At 53.8% G+C, this 14,619-nt stretch overlaps 1 protein-coding gene across 1 annotated transcript in view; it reads left to right on the top strand.

Annotated features, from left to right (window-relative positions):
• Positions 1-8,914, top strand: part of B4GALNT3 (beta-1,4-N-acetyl-galactosaminyltransferase 3) — a 94,416-nt gene extending 85,502 nt beyond the window's left edge. The window contains exons 16-20 of the mRNA XM_054167613.1: positions 1,097-1,250; positions 1,942-2,014; positions 3,622-3,775; positions 4,498-4,624; positions 5,288-8,914. Of these exons, the coding sequence (XP_054023588.1) occupies positions 1,097-1,250; positions 1,942-2,014; positions 3,622-3,775; positions 4,498-4,624; positions 5,288-5,396 (617 nt within the window). The 3' untranslated portion in view covers positions 5,397-8,914. The remainder of the gene's footprint in view (positions 1-1,096; positions 1,251-1,941; positions 2,015-3,621; positions 3,776-4,497; positions 4,625-5,287) is intronic.
• Positions 8,915-14,619: the final 5,705 nt, after the last annotated feature.

Below are 14,619 nucleotides of genomic sequence, written 5' to 3'. Positions count from 1 at the left end.
ATGGTGCAGAACTGGTTCCTAACATCCAATCTCAATCTGCTCTGCTCTAGTTTGAAGCCATTGCCCCTGCTCCTGTCCCTGCAGGCCTTTGCAAACAGTCTCTCTGCAGCCTTCTTGTAGCCCCTTCAGGTCCTGGCAGGCTGCTATTAGGTATCCCCAGAGCCTTCTCTTCTCCAGGCTGAACATGCTCAGGTCCCCAGCACCCTCAGCCTGCCCTCATAGCAGAGCTGCTCCAACCCCCTGATCATTTTCATGGCCCTCCTCTGGACCCTCTCCATCAGGTCCATGTCCTTCCTGTGTTGTAGGCTCCAGAGCTGGACACAGAACTGCAGGTGAGGTCTCACCAGAGCAGAGGACAGTGGTAGAATCACCACTGCTCTGTATCTGCTGGCAACACTGCTTTTGATGCAGCCTAGGCTGCCATTGGCCTTCTGTGCTGCAAGCTCACACTGCCTGCTCATGTCCAGTTTCTTATCCATCATCACCCCCAAGTCTTTTTCCTCAGGGCTGCTTTCTATCACCTCCTCCCCTAGCCTGTATTGATAGTGAGGATTGTTCCAGCCCAGGTGCAGGCCCTTGCCCTTGCCCTTGCCCTTGCCCTTGCCCTTGCCCTTGCCCTTGCCCTTGCCCTTGTTGAACTTCATGAGGTTGACTTGAGCCACCACTCCAGCCTGTCCAGGTCCCTCTGGATGCCATCCTGTCCCTCTGGCATATCAGCAGCAGCACTCAGCTTGATGTCATCTGCACACTTGCTGAGGGTGCCTGGATCCTGCTATGTCATTGATGAAAGTATTAAACAGTACAGACCCCTGAGGGACACCACTGTCACTGCTCTCCAGCTGGACTTCAAGCCATTGAGCAGCACCCTCTGGATGTGACCATCCAGCCAATTCCTTACCCACTGAACATCCACTCAGCAAATCCATCTCTCCCCAACCTGGCCAGCAGGATGGTGTGGGGGACTGTGGCAAAGGCCTTGCAGAATTCCTGCAAGGTTAGTGGGGCTTGAGGAGAGGCAGGAAGCCTCACCTGATGAGAACCCACAGTCTTTTAAACTAGTTTTGCTTTGATCCTCTGCCTCTTGCAACCCAACCAGTGAAGAACCAGGCACGCTGGATGCTGCAGTTCATCTCTGACATGGAAGAGCTGTTCCGAGTCACTAAGGATCACTACTTCAACGTCATCATCACAGACTACAGCAGTGATGACATGGATGTAGAGAAGGCTCTGAAAAGGTCTGCACTGCACAGGTGAGAGCACTTCCTGGCCTTAAAAGCTGCTCACATGCAAACAGTCTCTGTGTATTGACCACCCACAGCCTCCTGCAGCTGGAAATCCCATGGTAAAGGTTGTGCGGACCTTCCACATCTGCTTGAACGTTGTTGTTAGAGCACAGAGCACCTGAAGACTGCATGGTAGAGAAGTGTAAGGCAGGAGCTGCTGTAGTTAGCCAGCTGGGTGCATCCCTTTTCTCCTGGCTTTTGTTGAAGTTTGCAAGGGAGAAGGGGAAGCAAGCCTGACAGTGATGGACAGGTGGAAGGAGAGAGAAGTCCAGAAAGCAGTGGGAGGGGGCACAGAGAGCCTGGAGCCCTATGGGGATTCCTTTGCTGGATAACTTCTGGTTTTCTCTACTCTGATCTGAGCCAGCTTTGGCTGACAGTGTGTGTGCCAGCAGTTCCCAGTAACAGGTCCTAGGATAGAGCTGCACTGGAGCTGAAAAGGCTTATGCTAGAGAGTTCCCTATCCTTTGGTGCACGGAGAAGCCACCCTCAGGGCACACTGTGACCTGGAGCAGTGCGGAACTCACACAGCAAAGGCTTTCCTCCTCCTGGAGAGGGTGCAGCTCTGCAGCGTGACAGCTGCAGTGCCCTGCTGCTGGCAGTGCCTCCCCTGCTCACCAGCATGCACACCCTGAACTTCTCTTTCCCATCTGACCCCCAGCTACCAGTACTTGAAGCTGAAAGGGAATTTCGAGCGTTCTGCTGGGCTGCAGGCCGGGATAGACCTTGTGACGGTAAGCCAGGGGCCCTGGGAGCGGGCATGGGTCTGATGCTCTCTCTGTCTTCCATACTGAACATGCTGCTTTAGAGGGAAGGGAATAGCCTGGCAGAACAGGTCAGTTTGGAGCAGAGGAGACCAAGGGCTGACCTCATTCATGTTGATAAAGATGTGCAGGGTGAGTGCCCAGAGGCTGGAGCCAGGCTCTGCTGGGGGATGCCCAATGCCAGCACAAGAGGCATTGGTGGAAGCTGAGGCATAGGAAGTTCCATGGAAACAGGAGGAAGACTTTGTTCCCTGTGAAGGTGACAGAGCCCTGGAACAGGCTGTCCAGGGGAGTTGTGGAGTCTTCCTCTCTGGAGATATTCAAGAGCTGCCTGCATGTGTTCCTGTGTGACCTGCTCTAGGTGCTCCTGCTCTGGCAGGGGGTTGGACTGGATGAGCTTTCGAGGTCCCTTCCAGCCCCTAACAGTCTGTGACTGATTCTGTGAGTCGTAGATGACTCCTGCCCCTCCAGAGTAAGGGTCTCACCCTTCATTCCAAGGAGCTTGTGTTTGGTTCTTGGTCCACATCTGGGACTATGAGACAGGAGGGAAGTCATCATGGAGAGCTGGGCACAGAGGAACCAAATGAGGTTCAGCAAGGACAAGTGCAGGGCCCTGCATCTGGGGAGGAATAACAAACTGTAGCAGTACAGGCTGCAAGGGGATCTGCTGGAGAGCAGCCCTGTGGAGAGGGACCTGGGAGTGCTGGTGGCTAACAAGTTATCCATGGGACAGCAATGTGCCCTGGTGGCCAAGAAAGTCAATGGGATCCTGGGGTGTATTAAGAAGAGTGTGTCCAGCAGATCCAGGGAGGTTCTTCTCCCCCTCTGCTCTGCCCTGCTGAGACCACACCTGGAGTATTGCATCCAGCTCTGGGCTCCCCAGTTCCAGAGGGACAGGGATCTGCTGGAGAGAGTCCAAGGGAGGGCTATAAGGATGATTAGGGGACTGGAGCCCTGGCTGGTGAGGAGAGGCTGAGGGACCTGGGGCTGTTTAGTCTGGAGAGGAGAGGACAGAGAGGGGGTTCAATAAATGTTTACAAATATCTGAGGGCTGGGGGTCAGGAGGGAGGGGACAGGCTCTGCTCACTTGCTCCCTGGGATAGGACAAGGAGCAATGGATGTAACTGCAGCACAGAAGGTTCCACCTCAACACAAGAGGAAACTTCTTTACTGTGAGGGTCACAGAGCACTGGAAGAGACTCCCCAGAGGGGTAGTGGAGTCTCCTTCTCTGGAGCCTTTCCATCCCTGTCTGGATGTGTTCCTGTGTGACCTGATCTAGACTGCATGGTCCTGCTCTGGCAGGAGGGTTGGACTCGGTGATCTCTTTGGGTCCCTTCCAACCTCTGGCATCCTCTGATCCTGTGAGTAGCAGCTCAGTGGTGCTGGCTCTGCCAGGTCACAGTGTTTCACACCTCTCACTGAACAGCCTCTCGGTGCCCATTTTGCTAGCCCCTAGGACCTATTTCTGACGTAGCAGTGAATGGCTCTTCAGTTCTCTCCCCTATCTCTGTCTTGCTCAAAGTCCACTTACTCAAAGTCGACCTTTTGCTTTCCCCACCGGTGTGGTCGGTTCCAGGACCCGCACAGCATCGTTTTCCTGTGTGACCTCCACATCCACTTCCCAGCTGGAGTCATTGACTCGATCCGGAAGCACTGCGTGGAAGGCAAGATGGCCTTCGCCCCCATGGTCATGAGGCTGCACTGCGGCATGTCCCCGCAGTGGCCTGAGGGTAAGAGGGAGGGGAGCCCTCTGGCTCAGTCCTGGGGGAATGGGCAATGAACTGGGGGTGTCTGCCACCCCTAGATTTGTTCCTCTGGTGCTGGCAAGGTCTGGAGCTTCAGGTCCTTCCAGGACCGCTAGGTGAGAGTGCATTAGATGCAGGGTGGGGTTTAAGAGTGTCGGGTACCTGGAATTTGAGATCAAAAAGCCAGCCTTTTATCTGGCAGTTCTCGTGGCTGTCTCCTGGGGCTCTCTGTGGATTCCAGGACCTTGGAAAACCCCTACTTGGCTCCTTTCTGTCCAGTTATCTTATTTCTTAGGGGGCACAGCCTGTCTTGAGGAGAGCTAGTAGCCTGGGGTTGATGGTGAGCAACCCATGCCAGGCGGTGGAAAGTGGCACAGGTCATCTGAGCACAGCTTTTCCTTTAGTGGGAGGTGGCCATCCTGAGGCACCCAGGCATGCAGACAGCCCTTTGGAGCTGTGCCAGTCCAGTTAGGTGCTGTGCTGGCAGACAGGAGCTGTGGGAGGCTCTGCTCAGTCTGATGGGACAGCCTGTGCTGCCTGTTGGCAAGCCCCAGAGCTTTCATACGGCTGGCTCAGCCTCGCTGTTGAGTTGACCGTGGTGTCCGCATTGTGCTAAAGGTAGCTGGAATCTCACTCCAGCAGCCCTGCTGGAGTCATCGGTGGTTCAAAGCTCTAACACACCTGTGCCTCTGTTGTGCTGTCCTCAGGCTACTGGGAGGTGAATGGGTTTGGTCTCCTGGGCATATACAAGTCTGACCTGGACAAGATTGGAGGCATGAACACAAAAGAGTTTCGGGACCGCTGGGGAGGAGAGGATTGGGAGCTCCTGGACAGGTAGGACACGCTTGTCATCATGCCTGTGCTCGGGAGGGGACACCCGTCAGATCCTGGGGGACTAACAACCAGGGGAGCAGGGGGCTGAGGGGACTGAGGTGACTGATGCCACAATAAGCCTGATCAGTGAGGGAGAGTCTTTGAGCACGTCCTGACCTTAAACTCAGGCACTGGTGAGTGCAAAGACTTTGTTGCAAGTGAGTCCAGTTTGGGTCCCGCAGGCTTCCCACACTCTGTGACAGTTGCCCAGAAGAGATCACGGTCATGAGGTGCAGTTACAATTTCTGAGGAGTCTGAGACAGAGGATCTCTGCTGTACAAATCCTAGGCCTCTGGGTTTGTAGTTCCAGGTTTGGGGACCTGTCCTGCCTGCAGTGCAGACTAACATCCTGAGCAATGCTGTGCTGCCTGATGCCTTTCCTCCTAGCCTGGCACGGGCAGGCTGCTCCTGCCCAGTGCTGCTCTCAGGTGTGGGTAAGCACTCAGCAAGCATCCTGAGATGTGTGCTTGTGGACGTGAGGCACCCCAGAGCTCCTCGGGACTCCTCGGTTTGGTTGCAGTCTCTTGATGGCAGCACATTGTACAAGGGATTTCCTCGGGCCGAGCCCCTCAGTACCTTTGTTGACCGAGTTTGGGCTAAGTCTGCCCTTCTGCTTTGTGGCAGGATCTTGCAGGCCGGGCTGGAAGTGGAGCGCCTGTCCCTGAGGAACTTCTTCCACTGGTTCCACTCGAAGCGGGGCATGTGGAACCGGCGCCAGCTGAGGACGCTGTGACCTCGGCCCCCCGCTGCGGGGCAGCACCGGCCGCGCCCGGCTCAGCCTGCTCCTCGGCGAGGCACGCAGCTGAGCCCTCGAACTCTGCCTCCAGAGCCCCGCCAGGGGATGGCACAGCCCAGGAGGGGGTGGCCAGGCGAGAGGAGTGGGAGCTTCTCTTGTGAGCTGTTGCATCCAAGATGCAGGATCTGTGTCTCGCTGGGAAGAAGCGCAAGGGAGACACCATACTACGTGAAGGGCTGGTGTGTCCTGCCATGCAGCCTGCTGGGTGGTGCAGTGGGAGAGGTGCCAGAGTTCCCATCCAGTCTGGCATGGTGCAAACGAAACAAACATGAGTCCCAGCTAAGCCCAGAATCATTTCTGTAGAGCAGCACAGCTTCTCTTCTAATACTTGAATGAAAAGAGAGGAAACCCAGCCCTGCTCACTTCCCCTCCTTCCCTGTTTCTCCAGTATCCATGCTTCTGGACAGGGGACCAAAGTGAGTTCTCTCAACTGTGTTGTGTCCATATTTCCATGTGCTGACCCAAGGAAGTCTGTACATGGAGGAGCTGGTAGGCACTTTAGGCTGCTGGTGCTTAGATGTGTCTCTGTGCTTTTCACTGAGTCATGATGAAAAACTGTGCTCATATCCAGCAGGCTGTGGGGCATGGATGGAGATGCAGGTCGGCTTCCCTTATGAGCGCCACATTTGCCTGCAGCTGGGTCAGGTTGGAGCAGCAGGGGTTGAAGTTGCAACTCCACTTAAATTATTGATCCACTGCCTGAGGATAGTGGAATGTTACACAGAGAAGCTAGAAGCATCTCAGGAGGAACTTTGCAGCCTTATCTGACAGACATATGTTTGTCCTAACGATATCAGGGAAACCCTAGCAGGGAAGAAGTGGCAATATTTTATTAGTTGAAATGTTGTGATTTTGTCAGAAAAAGAGGAGACAGAGTATTCTGCTCTCTAAATCCTGTACATGTATGCAGCATCTAAAGGTTAATTTAATAAGTTATGGCCTCACAGTTATGTCTTGTCTTAGTTTGATTGTTATGTAAGGAGAAGGCTTCTTGACTGCAGAACCAGCACAGCTGTTGATGCTTCACCTCTGGGACAGCCCTGTGAGCTCTGGCCTGGTAGGCAGGCCTTGGCACATGCATTGTGTGTGAAGAACAGCAAGAACAGGAGAGAGGATGGGCAGATCTGTGTGAGCAGTGACCCAAGAACTGTGGAAGTAGCCCATGTCCATAGCTGTCCTGATGCTACAGGGAGTTCCTGTCCTCTGACACTTCGGTTAACCTAAGGCGAGGTGTTGAACCCCTGGAGCCATTTCACAGGGGTATGGAAACCCAGGGATCCCAGCACACTCCATGCTCTACGCTGGAGCTCCACGGTCCCCATACCATCCTGAAAAGGTCTCCAGCTTGAGGGGAGAGCATGCCTCGGGATGATGCTCGTGGTGCTCCGCTGGGAGCATTGAGCAGTGAGTCATGGAGGTGTGAAGGACTCAAGCCATGCTGACTTGGTACTAGAGCTGTTTGCTTTTTGCAAGCCAATTCAGAACAGACATTCATTCATTATTAATGCTTGACAAGTCCATCAGGTTCCACTGTTGCAGTGGGAAGCTGCACGCTCAAGTTGAGGCACGTGAGGCAGACATCTTGTCAGATCATCTGCTTGCCTCGGTCTGGGCCTTGGGACTGACAGAGGTAGGCAAAGTCAGTTACATTTCAGAACGTTTCCCTGTCCAGCGTGCAGCCATGGGGAGAGGCAGCTGTGTCTCTGCACGTACAGAACCTTCCTCAGCATGCAGACTCTGGTTTCCTCAGGAGAGGCAGCCACAGCCTTCTGGCCAGGCCACAGCAGACTCTTTACCGAGGAAGGTATCGGTGTCTCTGAGCAGAGACTAAGAAACGGAACGTGGCTGCTGAGGTGAGAGCTCTGAGGCTGACACCAGTCTGCACTGTTGTTCTGTTTAATTTCTTAATGCACCAGAGGAGTTCAGGAGGGCAGAGCCAGTGATGTGCTGTTGCAGTACGTCCTGTGCCGTGCAGCAGCCCTGCCGCGGGCCCCTGCCAGAGCCGCGCTGCCTGCAGACACCGGCACAGCCCTGCCAGGGTGCAGCTCAGCTGCTCTCCAGCCGCCAGGACTCTGCCTCCACAGCCTGCCCAGGCTGGCTCCCTCACGCAATCCCTGTGGAATGGGGAGAGGCTGTTGGGGAGGGTGAGCGCTGGTACACAAGACCCAGCTGTGAGGCTTAACCAAGTAGGGAATGGCATGAGGCCCATTCTGCCCATGGGAGCTGATGGATGCAGTGGTGGCCCTCGTGCCATGCACAGGGAGGAAGGTTTATTGGTACCACGTGCTGTCACATCCGGCTTCAATGTGATCTGCAGCACCTTCAGTTGGCAGCTGGCATTCATCTGCAGACACTGGGAAGAATTAGGTGCATCCAGAGGGTGACTCACTTGGCTTAAATAGTACAGGTAGCCTCTCTTCCTCACCAGAGAGAGCAGCCAGAAGAGAGTGGATCTGGAAGTAGGCTGCCACCCTCAGAAGGATTCACCCCCATGCTTTAGCCATGAGTGTGTGCTCCTCCCTTCAAGCCTTGTAACCCAGGCTGGTGACAAGCAGAACTCTTACCTCAAGAGGACTTTTGGGTGAAGTTGTAAGGAGTTAGTGGTTTCAGTTTCCTGATAGTTGGTGTCCCCACTGCCAAAGCTGCCATCACAAATGTTCTTCCCTTTCTGAAGCAGTGGGGGTTCTTAGCTGGTGTTTAAGCTTTGTAGTAATTACCAATTAAGATGATTAATACTAATTGGCACTACTTGGCAGCCTCTATGGAGGAGCATGAAGAGAGCATATGGAGACTAAAGCTGCCTTCCAGCCCACATACACAGAGACCACTGCAAGCTGTAGGGACCCAAGTGGCTACACACTCCCCAGCTTGCCAGCCAGCAGCACATCCTGCAAGAATGGTGCTGGGCTTTGCTCTGGGGCTGCTGCCCTTCTCCCAAAACAACCTGCAGGTCTTCTCCCCAAACAGCCATGAGGAGTGGGGAAGCAGGGAGCAGGGCAGGAGCAGGTCATCCCACAGCCATACAGTGAGGAGACATGGGCAGACAGGGCAGTGGCTGGGCCACCACGGCTGCTGGCACTGGTGCTGCACAGTGCGCTGCCACTGCGAGCAGGGCAGAGTCCTGGGTCCAGCAGAGCTCCCAGGGGGCAAGAGGCAGTGTGTCTTCACCATGGCCAGATAGCTGACTCCTCCTGACAGTTGATCTCATTTTTGTCACCAGGATGTTTTGGGAAGCTGTGCCTGAGTTTGCAGTGAAGGTTGCCCCCAGTTTGTGCCTTCCTGTGCACCCTGGCCGTATCCTGACGCTGCGGCAGGAGGAAGCCAGCTGCGTGGAGTTTCCTGTGCATCCTGCAGGCAGACAGCTGGGGAGGTGATGGGCCATGCTGCAGGGGAGACCTTCCTCTGAGGCAGGAGGTGGGCAGACTGGGGACCCTGGGCCCCCAGGGGCAGGTTGTACAGAGGGGGGAGGGGGACTGCCCACAAACGCCAACTCCATCTTCAGGCCTGTGGGGCTGAGACTTGTTTCAGAGGTCAGCAAAGGGAATAAAGAAGGGCTGGGTTCTGTTCTTGAGAGATGTGTTGTGTGACAATTACAGTGTGACTTGTTTTGTCATTGTCTTTAACGTTTGCCCACTATGAACATCTCACCTTGTTGCCTACAAATGTCTGAAGCCGATGGGTTTGTAGCTACTGATGCCTTGTGTTAAAAACCTGAATTGTACCTTTGACTTCTCTGCCTTACAGTGGCTCTGTGCCTTCGAGGAGGCTCCCAGGCCACCTCTGTTGGAGCTGGGGGATATTCTGCTTCCCCTCATGTTTTACAAATACATTGTCTTCCTACAAGAGCTCAGTTCTCTCTCTCTGTTACTCACCACCACGTCACCGCGCAGCAGGGAGTACAAGCCAGGCGTTGCTCCTCTGGCTTCCTGTGACCAAGGCTGTCCTGGTTTGAGGCCAGGCAGATCCTCTCTTGCCCCTGAGAGGGGCAAAAGAATGACACTCATCACACCAATGGATTGCAGAAGTGATGGAAAGTTTGAATGGAAAGCAGCAAGTGTTGTACAGAAGCTGCAAGCATAGTGACAGAAGAATCCCAAAGCATGCAGAGTCCCTTAGAGCACACCCAAAAGCCTCCCAACACTTCCCATCTCCCCACCTGAGGGTACATCCAAAACCCCCAGGGCTCACTCTTCCCCCACCCCGCTGCTAGGCTGGTCTCAGGCTGGTCAGGTCTCAGACTGCCTCCCCTCTTCTCTTGGCATGAGGCCTAAGAGACCTGAGATACTTCCCCACTGCTACCCAATAGGGAGCATCTCCCACGGGAGCAGAGAGGGAAGAAAGAGGCAGAGAATGGCTTTGCAGATAGATTTGTAGGGCACAGGGTATTATGGGTATGAAATACACAGCTTTCTGTGTCCACCTTATTGGGTTGGACCCTTGGACACCAGAAGTGTAGCTTATGTGGCAGGAACAGGAGGCACCCAGCCTGAGCTGCCACAAAGGTGTAGGCAATACTGGAGACAGGTCTGTCTGTGTCCCAGCCAACGAGAGCTCTGCAGCAGAGGTGGGTGGGAAACAGCAAGCAAGATTAAACAGCAGCAAAACCTGTTTCAGTCCCTTCTGGAGCTCTAGAAAGTAGGATGGTAACAGAGCAGTCTTTCTCCTGCCTTCCTGGGTTTGCCATGCAAGACAAGGTAGAAACATTGGGCAGGATACACACCCCAGCGAAGTACAAGTGCAATGTGATCAGAGTGTGGAGAATGAAGTGGTCCCTCTTGCAAGCAGCAGATAAGCTCAGTGCTAGCACAAGCCAAGCTCAGTACTTGGCCCAGTCTATGTAAAAGGGTGCTCAGCTCTTTCACAGCAACTGCTTATTCTGATTGGAATTTGGCCCTTTTTCACTTCAACTGTGCCTCCTTTTTATTGAGTATAAAATGCTTGGCAGGAATGGGAGCCAGACATGGAGAGGGGAAAAAAGCAGCCAAGGCTCCTAATGAGTCTGAATCCATTATGATGAGAAACTATTTTTAAAGGTGATGAGGAAAAGCATTCCAACATGCTGCTGGTCTTCTGCTCACCTGGGCTGGCTGACAAGTAGCCCTCCCCGCTTGGGCAGGCCTCGGTGCTGCTGTACCTGATGTGGCATCTCTCTGAGGCACTGATGGTGGAGTTAAGAGCTGGTGATGCAATTCCCCTCATAGCTTCTTTCCCAGCTGAACCTTTTTTTCCCTCTCTTTACATTAAGTCATCAATGCTAATTGCTTTGCCTGCTGCTCTGTGAAGCAGTGAGTCACAGGCTTTGGGATCTGCACACGGGATGCATAGTTTTTAACCTTTTTATGAACCCAGCTGGCCAGTATTGGCTGCAAGCCCTGAGCTGATGGGTTTGCATTGGCTGGAACTATCCTTGCTGCCTCCCCAGTGGAAGGGGGAAAGCAGGATCATGGAGGCTTCCTAGAAGCATTCTCACCTGTTTGCTGCTGGTCTCAGCAGAAACCAAGGACTGAGATGAGCAACAATCTCGGTGTCACTCCAGACTTGCCATGTCCTGGACAAAGTGGAGGATGAGTCACTACCTACTTCATCAAACAGGTCCCAGACTGTGCTCAGCTTTGCTGATTTAAATTCTGCTCAACAGATAACTGATATTTTCCACTCCTTCAGCTGGGCACAAGCTGGTGCTGTCCCACCAGCCTTTCACAGAATCACAGGATAATAGGGGATGGAAGGGACCTCTGAAGATCATCAAGTCCAACCCCCCCCTGTCAGAGCAGGATCACCTAAAACAGATCACATAGGAACAGATCCAGGCAGACCTCGAAAGTCTCCAGAGATGGAGACTCCACCACCTCTCTGGGCAGCTTGGTTCAGTGCTCTGCCACCCTCAAAGGAAAGTTCCTTCTCATTGAGCCCATCAGCAGTAAATTTGCTGATGACACCAAGCTGGGGGCAGGAGTTATCTGCTGGAGGGTAGAGAGGCTCTGCAGAGGGACCTCAACAGGCTGGGCAGATGGGCAGAGTCCAAGGGCAGGAGATTGAACACATCCAAGTGCCAGGTTCTGCACATTGGCCACAGAATCCAGCATGGATCCAGATGGGTCCACGACCTCTCTGGGCAGCCAGCTCCAGTGCTATGGGACCCTCATGTTGAGGTGGAACCTCCTGTGCTGTAGTTTATATCCCTTGCCCCTTGTTCTATCACAGGGTGCAACTGAGCAGAGCCTGGCCCCTCCCTCCTGACCCCCAGCCCTCAGATATTTATAAACATCATCGAGTAAATCCCTCTCAGTCTTCCCTATTGAGCTGGGGAGCCCAGAGCTGGATGAAATACTCCAGGTGAGGTCCCACCAGGGCAGAGTAGAGGGGGAGGAGAACCTCCCTGGATCTGCTGGACACACTCCTCTGATTGCACCCCAGGATCCCCTTGGCCTTCTTGGCCACCAGGGCACATTGCTGTCCCATGCAGAACTTGTTGCCCACCAGCACTCCCAGGTTCTTCTCCACAGGGCTGCTCTCCATCAGGTCACCTCCCAAGCTGTACTGCTGCAGTTTATTCTTCCTTCCCAGGTGCAGGACTCTGCACTTATCCTTGTTGACCTTCATTAGGTTCCTGTCTGCCCAGCCCTCAGCCTGTCCAGGTCTCACTGAATGGCCACATGGCCTTCAGGTGTCTCAGTATAGACTGCAAAGAGAACCTGTTCATAACAGACTTTCCAAGTGTCAGACACTCCCATTAGCTCCTGAAGACCAAGATGTGGACATTTTGGTTGGGTCTGCAGTTTTAACAGATAATTTACTGTCCTGCACCACAGCCTGGTCTCCAGGCTGGTGCCACATGGGTGTGATGGGTGACCACTAGATGGATACAGAACTGGCTTGATGGCTGCACCCAAAGGGTGGCTGTCAATGGTCTATGTCCCAGGGGAGGCCAGCGACAAGCAGAGTCCCTCAGGGATCAGTCCTGGGACCAGGCTTGTTCAACATCTTTGTGGGTGCCATGGGCAGTGGCACTGAGTGCACCCTCAGCAGGTTTGCTGATGACACCAAGCTGTGTGGTGCAGCAGACAGCTGGAGGGAAGGATCCATCCAGAGGGACCTGGACAGGCTGGAGAGGTGGGCACAAGCCAACCTCAGGAGGGTCAACAAGACCAAGGGCAGGGTCCTGCAGCTGGGTGGAGGCAATCCCAGGCACAAATCCAGGCTGGGCAGGGACTGGCTGGAAAGCAGCCCTGAGGAGAGAGCCTTGGGGGTGCTGGTGGAGGAGAAGCTCAGCAGGAGCTCTCAGTGTGCACTTGCAGCCCAGAGAGCCAAGCAGAGCCTGGGCTGCAGCAAGAGAAGTGTGGCCAGGAGGTCAAGGGAGGGGATTCTCCCCCTCTGCTCAGCTCTGCTGAGACCCCACCTGCAGTACTGCCTCCAGGTCTGGATCCCCTATGACAAGAGGGATCTGGAGGTGCTGGAAGGTGTCCAGAGAAGGGCCAGGAGGATGATCAGAGGGCTGGAGCACCTCTCCTGTGAGGACAGACTGAAGGAGTTGGGGCTGTTCAGTCTGGAGGAGAGAAGGCTCTGAGGTGACCTCATTGTGGCCTTCCAGTACCTGAAGGGGGCTACAAGAAGGCTGGGGAGGGACTGCTCAGGATCTCAGGTAGTGATAGGACTAGGGGGAATGGAATGAAGCTGGAGGTGGGGAGATTCAGGCTGGAGGTGAGGAGGAAGTTCTTCCCCATGACAGTGATGAAGCCCTGGAATGGGTTGTCCAGGGAGGTGGTTGGGGTGCCATCCCTGGAGGTGTTTAAGCCCAGGCTGGATGAGGTTCTGTCCAGCCTGATCTAGTGTGGGGTGTCCCTGCCCATGGCAGGGGGGTTGGAACTGGATGATCCTTGTGGTCCCTTCCAACCCTGACTGATACTATGATGCTATGACACTACTCAGAAAAGCATTTTATTCTTGCAACAGGCTTACACCAGGCTGTTAACATGCCACAGTTTTTAGCATGACTGCAGGGTTACACAATGCAGAGTCAGAGATCTGCCCTCTTGCAAAAAGAGATCTGGAAAGCCATGAAGCCAAAGAGTGTTTGGCACTGTTAAAGGAAGCTGTTCCAGTACAAAAGATTGCAATATAAAAATGCACTTGCAGTATAAAAATGCTACCTTTTGAAACACTTCTCTTAGTGATAAGACCCTAAATGACCCTGGTGATGTTTTTAATGAAGCAATACACTCTGCTCCTCTCCTCTCCCGAGGTGGCAACAAGCCCTGGAGTTTCTACTAAATATAGCCAGGGTCAGGTGATTCTGGAGTCATTCCTGGTGGGTTCCTGCTGGTGACATGAGACAATTGTTAGTCTTCCAATGCTGATTTGTTTTCTTCACTGGGGCCTATTTAATTCCAAACAACTAGGACAACCTTTGAGCTGGCTTTCTCTGCCTTGCCACAGACACACTGTTCTGTGCTCCCATGAGAGCTACTTTTTGTTGCAGGCTCAGAAATCCATACTGGCGTTTGGGAGGTGAGCTGTTAGGTAGCCTGGCTTTAAGGATAGCCTTCACAGACAGAAGAGCTTTCCTATGCAGCCTCCAAAGGAAATCACCCAGTCTTGTCTGTAAAATGAACCAATATTGACTATGAGAAGCAGGCAGCTGAAAGAAGAGATGAGATTTACGGAGCTGTGCTTTGAGCTCGTGTTCCTGCTGCTGTCCTGCAGCTTTCTTTAGCCAAGGTTTCTCCAGCTTTGAAAGGCAAAGTGTTCAGGCCTTCAGCCCTGCAGAAGCAGCATGGTAAGGGACCGACCACACACACACACAGAGGGGGTTCTGGAAGCGTAAGGCAGTTCTCTGTTGATGGCCTCCTGCGGAGGAAAGTGTAGAGGAGGAGAGCTCTTCCCACCAGCCATGCTGCTCGGGTCCTGCAGGGGTGACACAACACCAACAAGGTCACAGCAGTCTCCTGGGAGCTGGGTGGGCAGGGAACAGCAGTCCCTGTGTCACCCAGCACCACAGCCACACCTCTGAGTGTGAGGTGCTGCTCTCCAGCACTCACACCCTTCTAGACCCCACGGCAGCAGTGTTTCCATAGAGGCCTCTGCACCCTTTCTCATCATCCTATGCATCTATCAAGCTTTCTTGCTGGCTGTTGCCCCAGTAAGTTGCATTTAAACTGTG

This window comes from Dryobates pubescens, chromosome 15 (assembly GCF_014839835.1).
Source record: "Dryobates pubescens isolate bDryPub1 chromosome 15, bDryPub1.pri, whole genome shotgun sequence".
Lineage (NCBI taxonomy): Eukaryota > Metazoa > Chordata > Aves > Piciformes > Picidae > Dryobates > Dryobates pubescens.
Note: the sequence above shows the minus strand (reverse complement) of the source record. Positions and strands in the feature narration are given on the sequence as shown.